Source organism: Pristiophorus japonicus, chromosome 11, assembly GCF_044704955.1.
Source record: "Pristiophorus japonicus isolate sPriJap1 chromosome 11, sPriJap1.hap1, whole genome shotgun sequence".
Taxonomy (NCBI): domain Eukaryota; kingdom Metazoa; phylum Chordata; class Chondrichthyes; family Pristiophoridae; genus Pristiophorus; species Pristiophorus japonicus.
The window spans coordinates 211,225,077-211,239,047 of NC_091987.1; the positions used below are offsets into that span (position 1 = coordinate 211,225,077).

General features: G+C 45.0%; 1 protein-coding gene across 1 annotated transcript in view; it reads right to left on the reverse strand.

The window, feature by feature from the left end:
* Positions 1-287: 287 nt before the first annotated feature.
* drd2b (dopamine receptor D2b) overlaps positions 288-13,971 on the reverse strand; it is a 149,705-nt gene continuing 136,021 nt past the window's right edge. The window contains exons 6-8 of the mRNA XM_070893142.1: positions 13,252-13,338; positions 10,696-11,041; positions 288-484 (exon numbers count right to left, since the gene is read on the reverse strand). Coding sequence (XP_070749243.1) covers positions 288-484; positions 10,696-11,041; positions 13,252-13,338 — 630 coding nt within the window. The remainder of the gene's footprint in view (positions 485-10,695; positions 11,042-13,251; positions 13,339-13,971) is intronic.

The following is a 13,971-nucleotide window of genomic DNA, read 5'->3' on the forward strand; positions in this document are numbered from 1 at the left end:
GCCATGCAGATGGACCTATTTTACATCGGGGTTGACTTTCAGTGTTGAACAGTCAGATGACATCGCGTGTAAAGAAGCACTAAGCCCCGTTGTGTCCTCAACTGAACAAATTTCTGTTTTCTCCATTCTTTTCCCAATCCACAATGACACACAAGATAGATGCAGTTCGTGTTTAGAGAAGAGCATACAAGGTGTGTCATCGACGAGCAAAGTCATTTCTGTACACTTTCAGGTTGGAGCTTAGAAGAAAGAAATGTGGTGCAATTACATCCCTTTGGGCACGTTCTTCAGCAGTGGAGGATTTTGATGAAAGCTTTTCTGAACTCCACATTGAAGGTGGTGTAAATGATTGGGTTCACGGCACTATTAACGTATCCCAGCCAGGTGAAGGCACTGTACATGGCTGGAGGGATGTAGCATTTTGTGCAGTGCATGTTGAGGATATGGGTGATAAAGAACGGCAGCCAACATATAATGAAGACACCTAGAAACAAGGGGAGCAGAGATTAGTATTCCGCATTGAAGGCAAACTTCATTCAAAATCGATGACACCTGTGAGGAAACTGTTTAGTTTCTAGACTCAACTATTCCAATGGTCTCCTGGCTGGCCTCCCATCTTCTGCCCTCCATAAACTTGAGCTGATCCAAAACTCTGCTGCCCCCATATCCTAACATAACATAATATAAGAAATAGGAGCAGGAGTAGGTCATTTGGCCCCTTGAGCCTGCTCTGCCAATCAATAAGATCATGGCTGATCTGATCATGGACTCAGCTCCACTTCCCTGCCCACTCCCCATAACCCTTTACTCCCTTATCATTCAAAAATCTGTCTATCTCCACCTTAAATATATTCAATGACCCAGCCTCCACAGCTCTCTGAGGCAGAAAATTCCATAGATTTACAACCCTCTGAGAGAAGAAATTCCTCCTCATCTCAGTTTTAAATGGGCGGCCTCTTATTCTAAGAATCCCCGAACATGCTCCAAGTCCTGTTCCACCATTACCCCTGTGCTCGCTGGCTTACATTGGCTCCTGGTCTACCAATGCCTCAAATTTATATTTCTCATCCTTGTGTTCAAATTCTTCCATTGCCTCGTTCCTTCCCTATCTCTGAAACCTCCTCCAATATTACAACCCTCCGAGAACACTGCATTGCTCCATTCTAGCCACTTTTGCATCCCCAACTTCTGTCACCGCCCCTCCCCCCCTCCCCCACCATTGGCAGCCTTGCCTTCAGCTGTCTAGGTCCTAATCTCTGGAATTTAGTTCCTAAACCTCTCCGCTCTCTCCACTCCGAAAGGCACTTCTTAAAACCTACCTATTCTTTTCCTAATGCCACCTACTTTGGCTCGGTGTCTATTTCTGTCTGATTACACTCTTGCGAAGCGTGTTGGAACGTTTTACTGCATTAAAGATGCTACATAACTGCAAGTTGTTGCTTAGCAACCGTTTCTGAGATCAATGCTGTGAGATAGTTTAAACCCCCTGGGTTAATCGCTACTCCTTGTGCTCCGTGAGGCAGGAGGGATTTTGCGTGGGGGAATAATTGGGTTAAGCAGTGGAGAAGTGAGGATAGATGAATACTCTGGCGTTTTGCTTGATCTTTGAAGATCAGGCAGTATTTATACAGAATTGTCTCTCAGGAGATTAAATGAGCTGGCTGGACTCTTGATCAGATAGATTGTATATAGTTTACGGAGCAAGTGGGCTTGATAGACGGAATGACCTCCTCTCAATCCATGAGTTCTTGCATCTTACTGATATTGTAGAGCCACCATGCCACCACCATTACTTTTGTTTGGCCGGCTCCCCCAGGATATTAATAGATAGATAAATAGAGCTGAAGCGCCGGACCCTGGGACATCGGGGGCCGCCCCGATCTGTGTGAGACCACCACCCCAGGTCGGGGCTATAAATAGAGCTGGAGCACCGGGCCCTGGAACATCGTGGGCGGAGGTGCGACGAATGAGGGTACGGGGCCCAGAAGAGGCGAGGGCCCAGGGGCAGCATGGACCTGCCCACACTACGATACGTGTGCGCACTAGATCCGTGCAGCAGAGCAGGCCTCCAGTCGTCCTGGTTAATCCTTGCCACTGGATAAAGGCCTAGCTCTGTCAAGGAACCGTGTGGTGGCTGGTGTGCAACGGTCACCACATGTTAAAAAAATCCACGCACAGGCATCTTCCACCCCTTCAATTAGAGTTCAGGACCGGAACATCGGGTCCTTCATTGAAACATCTTGTGGAAGCAAGTCATCCTCGCTCGAGGGACCGCCTATGATAATGATGATGATATCATCAATGCTGGAAGAATTATACCTAGAGATGTAAAGGCAAATTTAGGACTAGGTACAATGCACATCATGAATGGGATTATTGAATGAAAGAGGGGAGGGGGTAATTGAAGACACACTCCCACCACCAACCCCCAAGAAAATGTTGCATTTTGACACCATTTTATACATTTTCCAGCATGTATGTGTATGTGTGTCTTTTATATAATCTGTGTCATATATGTATACTCTGTATATACTATGCTGGTACCACTAGAGGGTGCAACTGTGGGAGGCCCAGGCAGGAGCGGTATAAAAGGCTAATCACCACATTGCTGCCTCATTCTGAGTTTGAATCAAGGGACTAAGGTCACAGCAGTTCAAGCATAGCACTAGGCCACGTGGAGTTATTCTACAGATAAGTAGAGACATAGTAACTAGCGACGAGAACAGATCATGGACTTACACACAGAGATGGCTGCCATTGGTAGTTTAGAAAAGTTTAGAGGGTGAAGCCTTTACTCGCGTTTCGTTGACCAGGTATTGCTTCTACACACACCGCTGCACCAAGGGCTAGGATTTAGCGGAATATTTCAGGCTCTCCTTAGTCCACCCTGACCTCAACGATCAGGTGGAAACCAGGCGTTATCGGCAAAACATGTACCATGATCGCGCGGCTGTATCACGCGACATCACTGTAAACGACCCGGTGTTTGCGCTGAATCATGGTCATGGCCCCAAATGGGTCGCTGGCACTGCTTTAGCCACGGAGGGGAATAGAGTGTTTTTTGTCAAACTGCTTAACAGACAAATGCGCAGAAAGCATGTGGACCAGACCAAATTGCGATTTACAGGTAACCAGGAACTACTGGGAGAGGACCTTACCTTTAGCGAGCCACCTACACACACCCAATCAGTCAGCAACAGACCTAACTGCCAACCACGAGGATGACCCCACCATCTCCAACAGTCCTGTCAGACCAACAGCGCTGCAAGACAGCAGTGGCCCGACCAACTCACCCATGTCAGAAGTGACACTCAGATGATCAACCAGGGAGCGCAGAGTTCCGGATCACCTCAACTTGTAATTAACTCGCATCAAAACATTTGGGGGGGGGAATGTTGTCATATATGTATACTCTGTATATACTATGCTGGTACCACTAGAGGGTGCAACTGTGGGAGGCCCAGGCAGGAGCGGTATAAAAGGCTGATCACCAGATTGCTGCCTCACTCTGAGTTTGAATAAAGAGACTAAGGACACAGCAGTTCAAGCACAGCACTAGGCCTCGTGGAGTTATTCTACAGATAAGTAGAGACATATTAATCTGTACATTTAAATGAATCAGATTGAGCATGTGTTGAGGAGTGAGAGTATATTGAAAGAGGAAGTAGAAGAATGGATGGAAGGAAACCAATCAAGAGGGAGGAAAAGAAGCTTGAGTTTGGACTACCTGAAGAGAGGAAGATCATTTGGGAAAATTGAAAAGAGAAGTACATGTCAGAAAGGTTTGGAGAAGAGAGAATGGGCCCAGAACCGGTCTGAGGGTGATGACTAATGATGATGACACTCAGTATGCCCACAATTACATGCTGCCAAGAAAGCAGAGGACACACTTGCCTTGAGAAATAAAAAAATGAGTATACTCTGTGTACCTTCATATACCCTCCCTATGCACCTGACTGTACCATAAGAACATAAAAAATAGGAGCAGGAGGAGGGCATATGGCCCCTCGAGCCTGTTCTGCCATTCAATAAGATCATGGCTGATCTTCGACCTCAACTCCACTTTCCCGCACAGTCCCCATAACCCTTGATTCCCTTAGAGTCCAAAAATCTATCGGCAACCCTCTCATCGCAGGAATCTTTGTTACACTCCCACTAAGGCAAGTTTCCTTAGGTAAGGAGACCAAAACTGTACACGGTACTCCAGGTGTGGTCTCATCAAAGCCCTATACAGTTGCAGCAAGACCTGCTTACTGTTGTACTCCAACCCTCTTTGCAATAAAGGCCATCGTACCATCATTCGTGTAGGGAGGAATGTTTTATCTAAGTCCTGAATTTAGACATGGGGCCATAAATCGCAGGCATACGAAGGAAAAGGGCCTCCGCGGGCGGAGCGTTGGGCTATTTGCCCAACTCCCGCCCGGCAAATGTCCTTCAAATTCTTACACTGGTAAAACCGGGCGTAAGGCCTGCTTTTACCAGTGTAAGAGTTTAAAACAAATAGAAAATATTGAATTAATTTTCAATTTGTAATATGTTTTTAACATTTTATTTCCAGTGTTTGTGATTTTGGGGTATTCCCATTCATACTCATGTGAGCTCCATACATACGGAATTACATTAAGTGTGAATGGGGATTCCTCCCTACTCTGATAGGTTGGGCCGGCCCACGTGATCCCAGAGATGAGTACGAAACCCATCCGATCCTGGGATACGTGAGCCCCCACGCTGGCCTTCGCGTAGAACCCCAGAACCACAAGTCGTCGAACCTCCGGGACCGGCAGGTACTTCCGTAGAAATTATTGCGTTCGGAGGCATCCGCCCGCGGGAAGACTATGAACGCAATTTTTGACCGTGATATACAAGCAGGAGGGCTTTGGTGAGAATGAGTCCTCTTGCCGAGGTGTTTGGTCAGGATGGGATGAAGCAATACTTGCTTAGTTTAAGTTTCTGATTTTAAGTATAAAAACCCATCTTTTAGCCCAATGGATCAGTTTGCTTATTTGATTTTTTCTTGTGGGTAAGGTCCAGAATCTCTTTGAAAAGTATTATAATGGTATTGATTTTGTTAGCTCTAAATATATTTTTAGATTATGTAAAGATTATTTAATATCTGTGGCCTTTGCCTTGCTGAGATGATATCTATTTACTGTGCGTCTGCTCATTCAATTTTTATAATGTAGCTGAATGAATGGAATCTCTTTAGTGGTGAATAAAAGTCATTTATGTTTAATCACATCTGGCTGACTCCTGAGTTGAAATGAAGTAGAGAGAGTCTGTGTAGAGAAAGTAAGGTCACAAATACAGAATCAGTGCGCAGACTATCCATTAGAGCCATTGGAATGTTATAGTGTCAAATCTCCCCTGTGATAGATAACCAATTGAGAGAGATATATATACATACACAGCCTTTTCTACTTCAAGAAAGAACTTACATTGACAGAGAACCTTGCAATTTCTCGGGATATTCCAAAATGCATCACGGCCATTCGATTACTTTTGAAATGCAGCCTTATTATTTTGTTGAAAAACGCAGCAGCCAATTTTGCTCACAGCAAGGTCGCACAAATAACAAGCGAGATATGTGACTAATTTAATCACTTTTGGTGATGTTGGCTGAGGGCTAAATTTTGGACAGGATATCGAGGAGCACTCCCTGCTTTTTTTAAAAAAAGTGCCATTGAATCATTTACGTCCACCTGAACAGTCAGACGGGTGGTTAAACTTCTCATTTAAAAATTTTAAACGAGATTATCCACTTTGGCAGAAAAAAATAGAAAAGCAAATTATAATTTAAATGGAGAAAAATTGCAAAATGCTGCTGTACAGGGGGACCTGGGGATCCTTGTGCATGAAACACAAAAAGTTAGTATGCAGGTACAGCAAGTAATCAGGAAGGCAAATGGAATGTTGGCCTTTATTGCAAGGGGGAGAGAGTATAAAAGCAGAGAAGTCCTGCTACAACTGTACAGGCTATTGGTGAGGCCACACCTGGAGTACTGCGTACAGATTTGGTCTCCGTATTTAAGGAAGGATATGCTTGCATTGGTGGCAGTTCAGAGAGGTTCACTAGGGTGTAAAAGAAAAGATAGCCATCTATGGCTAACTACAGAAATAAAAGATGGTATCCAATTTAAAAACAAGGATATACAAAGTGGTCAAAACTAGTGGGAGGACAGAAGACTGGGAAGCTTTTAAAAGCCAGCAAAGAATGACTAAAAAAATGATTAAGAAAGGGAAGATAGACTATAAAAGTAAACTAGCACAAAAACAGATAGCAAGAGTTTCTATAGGTATATAAAAAGGAAAAGTGTGGCTAAAGTAAATGTTGGTCCCTTAGAGGACAAGACCAGGGAATTAGTAATGGGGAACATGGAGATGGCAGAAACTCTGAACAAATACTTTGTATCAGTCTTAACGGTAGAGGACATTAACAATATCCCAACAGTGGATAGTCAAGGGGCTATAAGGAGGGAGGAACAATCACAATCACAATCACTAAGGAGGTGGTCCTCAGTAAGATAATGGGACTAAAGGCAGATAAATCCCCTGGACCTGATGGCTTGCATCCTAGGGTCTTAAGAGAAGTAGCGACAGGGATAGTGGATGCATTGGTTGTAATTTACCAAAATTCCCTGGATTCCGGGAGGGCTCCCAGGAGATTGGAAAACTGCAAATGTAACACCCCTATTTAAAAAAGGAGGCAGACAAAAAGCAGGAAACTATAGACCAGTTAGCCTAACATCTGTGGTTGGGAAAATATTGGAGTCCATTATTAAAGAAGCAGTAGCAGGACATTTGGAAAAGCATAATTCGGTCAGGCAGAGTCAACATGGATTTATGAAGGGGAAGTCATGTTTGACAAATTTGCTGGAATTCTTTGAGGATGTAACGAACAGGGTGGATAAAGGGGAACCAGTGGATGTGGTGTATTTGGACTTCCAGAAGGCATTTGACAAGGTGCCACATAAAAGGTTACTGCACAAGATAAAAGTTCATGGGGTTCGGGTAATATATTAGCATGGATAGGGGATTGGCTAACTAACAGAAAACAGAGAGTTGGGATAAATGGTTCATTCTCTGGTTGGTAATCAGTAACTAGTGGGGTGCCGCAGAGATCAGTGCTGGGACCCCAACTATTTACAATCTATATTAACGACTTGGAAGAACGACTGAGTGTAACGTAGCCAAGTTTGCTGACGATACAAAGATGGGAAGATGGGAGGAAAAGCAATGTGTGAGGAGGACACAAAAAACCTGCAAAAGGACATAGACAGGCTAAGTGAGTGGGCAAATATTTGGAAGATGGAGTATAATGTTGGAAAGTGTGAGGTCATGCACTTTGGCAGAAAAAATCGAAGAGCAAGTTATTATTTTAATGGAGAAAAATTGCAAAGTGCTGCAGTACAGCGGGACCTGGGGGTATTTGTGCATGAAACACAAAAGTTTAATATGGAGGTACAGCAAGTGATCAGGAAGGCCAGTGGAATCTTGGCCTTTATTGCAAAGGGGATGGAGTATAAAAGCAGGGAAGTCTTGCTACGGTTATACAGGGTATTGGTGAGGCCACATCTGGAATACCACGTACAGTTTTGGTTTCCTTATTTACGAAAGGATATACTTGCTCTGGAGGCAGTTCAGAGAAGATTCACTCGGTTGATTCCAGAGTGGGTGGGCCTCTACTCTTTGGAATTCAGAAGAATGAGAGGTGATCTTATCGAAACGTATAAGATTATGAGGGGGCTTGACAAGGTGGATGCAGAGAGGATGTTTCCACTGATAGGGGAGACTAGAACTAGGGGACATAATCTTAGAATAAGAGGCCACCCATTTAAAATTGAGGTGAGGAGAAATTTCTTCTCTGAGGGTTGTAAATCTGTGGAATTCACTGCCTCAGAGAGCTGTGGAAGCTGGGACATTGAATACATTTAAGACAGAGATAGACAGTTTCTTAACCGAGAAGGTAATAAAGGGTTATGGGGCACGGGCAGGGAAGTGGAGCTGAGTCCATGATCGGATCAGCCATGATCGTATTAATTGGCGGAGCAGACTCGAGGGGCCGTATGGCCTACTCCTGTTCCTATTTCTTATGTTGATTCCAGAGATAAGGGTGTTGACTTATGAAGATAGGTTGCGTATATTGGGCCTATACTCATTGTTCAGAAGAATGAAAGGTGATCTTATTGAAACATATAAGATAATGAGGGGGCTTGACAAGGTAGATGCAGAGAGGATGTTTCCACTCATAGGGGAAACTAAAACGAGGGGACATAGTCTCAGAATAAGGGGCTGCCCATTTAAAACTGAGCTGAGGAGGAATTTCTTCTCTCAGAGGGTTGTAAATCTATGAAATCTGTGGAAGCTGGGTCATGGAATATATTTAAGGCGGAGTTAGACAGATTTTTGAGCGATAAGGGAGTAAAGGGTTATGGAGAGCGGGCAGGGAAGTGGAACTGAGTCTATGATCAGATCAGCCATGATCTTATTGAATGGCGGAGCAGGCTCGAGGGGCCAAATGGCCGACTCCTGCTCCTATTTCTTATGTTCAGTTCTCCCAACGCAGAGGTGAGGGTGCTGAGCCAAACTGACATGTATAGAAAGGGCTGAGGAGCGACTTACGAGAGGTCTTTCTTTTTAAAAAAATTAGTTCCGGGATGTGGGCGTCGCTGGCAAGGCCGGCATTTATTGCCCATCCCTAATTGCTCTTGAGAAGGTGGTGGTGAGCCGTCTACTTGAACCGCTGCAGTCCGTGTGGTGAAGGTGCTCCCACAGTGCTGTTCTCGGGAGGGAGTTATGAAAGAGTTTGATAGGGTAGACCTAGAGAAGGTGTTTCCAGTTGTGGAGGAGACCAAAATTGAGCGTCATAATAAATATAAGATGGTCACTAATAAATAAAATTAAGGAGTAAATGAGAACTTTATTCTGCCAGAGATTAGAATATGGAACTTGCTACCACATGGAGTAGTTGAGGCGAGCAGCACAGATGCATTTAAGGGGAAATTAGATAAGCATACAAAGGAGAAAGGAATAGAAAGATGTTCTGATGGGTTGAGATGAAGTCTGGTTGGTGGAGACTCGTTTGGAGCACAGACCAGTTGGACCAAATGGCCTGTTTCTGTGCTACAATTTCTATGTAGTTCTATGAAAATGCAAGTTCTTTCTTTAACTGACTTGGATGGAACTTTAAGATGATCCCTCATTTTGGATTCCTCCACTGGATGGAAAAGTCATTTCTGTCAATTTGCTTCTTTATTTCAACATCTCCATCTAATGATCCCTTCACCGCCTCATCCTGAGCGAGTGATTAGAGTGGAGACCTTTTGTTGAAGCAATATTGCTCAACCTATGTTACATTTTGTCAGAAGCTAGTTGGGTGAGGAGGGAGCGGGACTTTTTTCCCCTGTATACCAGCTGTTAGGTTTCATCTCTTCCATATCAGTTGCGGCATTAGCTTGATTCAAAAAAGTAAAGGTCCTTCAACTCTACTTCAACATTGTACTTTAGCCTGAAATCAGACAAGTAACTACCCAACCCCAATCCCCTGCCACGGCGATTTAATTTTATCCATTTCCTACGTTAGTCATGCTTCTGACAGTACTGATTGAGATTGGCGACTTAGTGCCGAATTATGCACACCTTCTATGTGGCTTGATTTTCCCCAATTATCTGCGCCGTATTTTTGCACCAGCGTAATTCACTTGGGTAGCATTGTTTTAGGCTACGATGTGTGTCGGGCCACAGTCACAAGTTAAAACGGGGAAACTTTCAACTTTTTTTGGGGCGTAGTCGGGCGTGACTCTTCAAATACGCCCAGAAAATGGCATTGGGGAAAATTGAGCCCCGTATGATGTGGACTGCACCCAACGGGTGCTGGGTTTAGACTTTCCAAACTCACTTCGCATTGGACCCTTACAGCGAGTATGGAGAGGGGTGCTGCACACTGGGTGTTGAGGTTGAGAGTCCCCCTGTAGTTAATGCCATGGATTGCTGCCTCTCCACAGTCAGCCGAGAAGCTGCACTGACCAGAGGTGAAGCATCTCGCCATTAAAATTTAGAAGAGCAACGAGATTCATAAGAAATAGGAGCAGGAGTCGGCCATTGGGCCCCTCGAACCTGCTCCGCCATTTAATAAGATCATGGCTGATCTGATCTGGGGCTCAGCTCCATTTCTCCGCCCGCTCCCCATAACCCTTGACTCCCTTATCAATCAAAAATCTGTCGACCTCCACCTTAAATATATTCAATGACCCAGCCTCCATAGCTCTCTGGGGCAGAGAATTCCATAGCTTCTGAGAGAAGAAATTCCTCCTCATCTCAGTTCTAAATGGGCGGCCCCTTATTCTGAAACTATGCTCCCCTAGCTCTAGATTCCCCCACGAGGGGGAAACATCCTCTCTGCATCTACCCAGTCGAGCCCCCTCAGAATCTTTTATCTGTTTCAATAAGATCACCTCTCTTCGAAACTCCAATGAGCATAGGCCTAACCTGCTCAACCTTTCTTCATAAGTCAACCCCTTCATCTCAGGAATCAGCTGAGTGAACCTTCTCTGAACTGCCTCCAATACAAGTATATCCTTCCTTAAATACGGAGACCAAAACTGTACACAGTATGAGAACGGTCAGGAAGGAAAATGAAAGCACGCATTAGCGGCAAGGTCTACTGGAAGAATTATGTAAAGGGAGGTCAGTACTAACCGAGGACAATGGCCAACATCTGAGTTGCCTTCTTCTCCTTTTGCTGGGACAGCTTCCTTCTGCTCAAGGTCTTGAGCGAAGTTCTCGTTTTGCCGTTCGGCAACGACTGGATCTCAAAAGCTTTGGCTGCTTTGGTTATGTCTTTGGGGTGTCCGTTCTTCTCCCCTTTCATCGGGCTGCCTGCCGGTGTCGGCCCGCTGGAGCTGGCGCCTTGGTTGGCGGGAGCTGGCACAGCCAGCAGGCGGTTGACGACTGCCATTTTGAGCCGGGGTTTCTCCGGCGGCAGGCTGGCGGATGACATCATCTCCATCTCCATCTCCAACTCGTCCTGGTGGTTGACCGCTTCCTGGACCAGGATCAAATATCCCAAAACAAAACCAAATAAATATGCAATGTGCATGTTAGGCCACTGAAAATAAATGCCAGTAAGAACTGGACCCTGTGAGGACATTGAGTAGCAATTTTACAGCAAGATAGAATCATAGAACGGTTACAGCACAGAAGGAGGCCATTCGGCCCGTCGAGCCCATGCTGGCTCTCTGCAAGAGCACTTCAGCCAGTCCCACTCCCCCCGCCCTTTCCCTGTAGCCCTTTCGGGTACTTGTCCAACTCCCTTTTGAAAGCCGCGAATAAGTTTGACTCCACCACCCTTTCAGGCAGTGCTTTCCAGATCCTAACCACTCGCTGCGCAAAAAAGCTTTTTCTCATGTCGTCTTTGTTCCTTCTGCCAATCACCTTAAATCTGTGTCCTCTGGTTCTCGACCCTTCCACCAATGGGAACAGTTTCTCTCTATCTACTCTGTCCAGGCTCCTCATGATTTTGAACACCTCGATCAAATCACGTCTCAATCTTCTCTGCTCTAAAGGGAACAACCCCAGCTTCTCCAGTCTATCCACGTAACTGAAGTCCCTCATCCCTGGAACCATTCTCGTAAATCTTTTCTGCACTTACCTCACATAAGCAGTGATTAACACTCGGAAAGCAGCTTTGAGTAGGATACTGAAGGCAAGATGTCTCATTAAAGAGACAGTGGGAGGCTGTGATGGGGGGAAACGATAGGTTTTTCCGGATGGATGGATAAGCAAAGGGAAACTGAATACTGTTTCGTATCAGTATTTCTTCATGCAATTTCTGTGAGTACGCTTTAATGCACTGATAGTGAGCTGCTGCTCACCAAACAGGGACAGAATGTAATCTATTCAGCAGTCAGTTCTGCACAACATTGACATGTTGCAGAAACTGAGAAAATATACTTTCAGTTCAGTTATCTGGAGAGACTGGAGAAGCTGGGATTGTTCTTCTTGGAGCAGAGAAGGTTGAGGGGCGATGTAATAGAGGTGTTCCAAATTATGAGGGCTTTTGAAAGGGGGTCGGTGGGTCGGTAACCAAAGGTCACAGATTTAAAATAATTGGCTAAAAAGCCAGTGGGGAGATGAGGAGATGGCTTGTTTTACACAGCGAGTTGTTATGATCTGGAACACGCTGCCTGAAAGGGCGGTGGAAGCAGATTCAATCGTAACTTTCAAAAGGGAATTGGATCTCTACTTTAAAAGGAAACTTTTGCAGGGAAAGGGGGAATGAGCAGGGGAGTGGGACTAAGTGGATCGCTCTTTCAGAGACACCGACACAGGCATGATGGGTCGAATGGCCTCCTTCTGTGCTGTAATAAAAACTAATCGCCCGGCGAGAAAATGGATCTTGCACCATTATTCTTGGCAGTTTTCTCGGCGGTTAAGTAAAATGGGTGTTTTTTTAAAAATTTAGTTCGAGGCTGCGGTTGGACTCAGGGAGTGGGGAAAACTTTAAAAAAAAATTATTAAACAAAAGTTTAAAAACATTCCCAAGACACTTTTACACCTAATCGCCATTTTACAATTTAACTTACCATTTTTTTACAGAGTGCTCACCTATCGCCCTGTTTAAGCAGCTGTCACAGGGCGGTTCCCTCGGCGATCTGGACGGGCTTTCGTTGAGACAAAACTTACGCCCTGGTGATTTTCACACCGGTGCACGGCGGTGGTTTGGTGCCGGCGGGTGTTTTCAGATTTGGGCAATACCATTAAAAAAAAAAACAAAAGGGGGAAATTTTCGCCGGGCAGGAAAAGAGCTGTACCGCCGAGAAAATCGCCGAGAACCCGCCAAGAATGAAAGGAAAGTTTAGCTCTGTGATTCTACTTGCAGAGCATTAGGTTGAACAAAGAGTTCAGACGCCGTGCCACTTTGTGACATTGATGCGACGTGCTAGCTGTGTGCTGGCACACAAGGAGCAGGAAATCCTGAGAGACCCAAAGTAAAATGTTTTGATCGTGAGGTGAAAGATGGTCCAGCCTCTGCTTACCCAATGATAAAAAAAAAATGAGCCAATCACAGATCAGGGCTCTGCATGCGGGTCCAAATAAAGATACACTGAGACCCTTTATGGGTGATACCTGGGCGAGCCGCAGGGACGCGCAGTGTAACTTGTGTTTCCCCAGCATGTTTATCGCACCGTTCTGGGATTGGTCGTTGGGATACATGCAATAAGTCAACAAAGTGATAGATTTATTGACACTCACCACTTTCTTTTTATTGACAGGGAAGCTTCCGTTTGACTTCACGATTACCGTGCACAACTTTACATCCTCCGGGTGAGTGCATTTGTCCTAAATATACAAACAACACATTTAATCCATTTTGTGTACTTTGTTTTGTCATTTTGCATCATAAAAACATTAAAATGCAAAATCCTCTTTAAAGTGATAGGAAATGAGACATTGGATAATGAGCTCTCAAAGTGGTTCCTATACAATGAATTACTTTGAAGTGCAAAGTTGTCAGATTGGCAAATGAGTCAGCGATTTTGTGAAAAGTAATATCCCATCAATAGAAATAAGATGAATGGGTAGGTAATGTGTTTTTGGTAATAATGGTTGGGGGAGGAATTTTAGCAAGGCACCAGGAGAATTCTTCGCTCTCCAAATAGCGTTGTGAGCTCCATTTAACATAAATTAGAACCTTCAGGACCATGGGGACAGCACCTTGGTTTAATATCGTGTCTAAAGTATGTTACCTCCAGCAATGCAGCATTCTCTCACTACCCCACCCCGTTTGGGGGCAGTAACGGTGAGGAGGTGCGAGACTTAGCGGCAGGCGCTGAAGTCCCGCCCCTCTCAAAAAAATTCGGGTTACCGCCCGCGGACGGAAGTGGAGCGTTAAATCGAGCACTTCACTTTGCTCCTGGGGCGGTAATGGGGCGAACACCTCAGCAACACTGCACACTGGGCCGTACAGCGCTG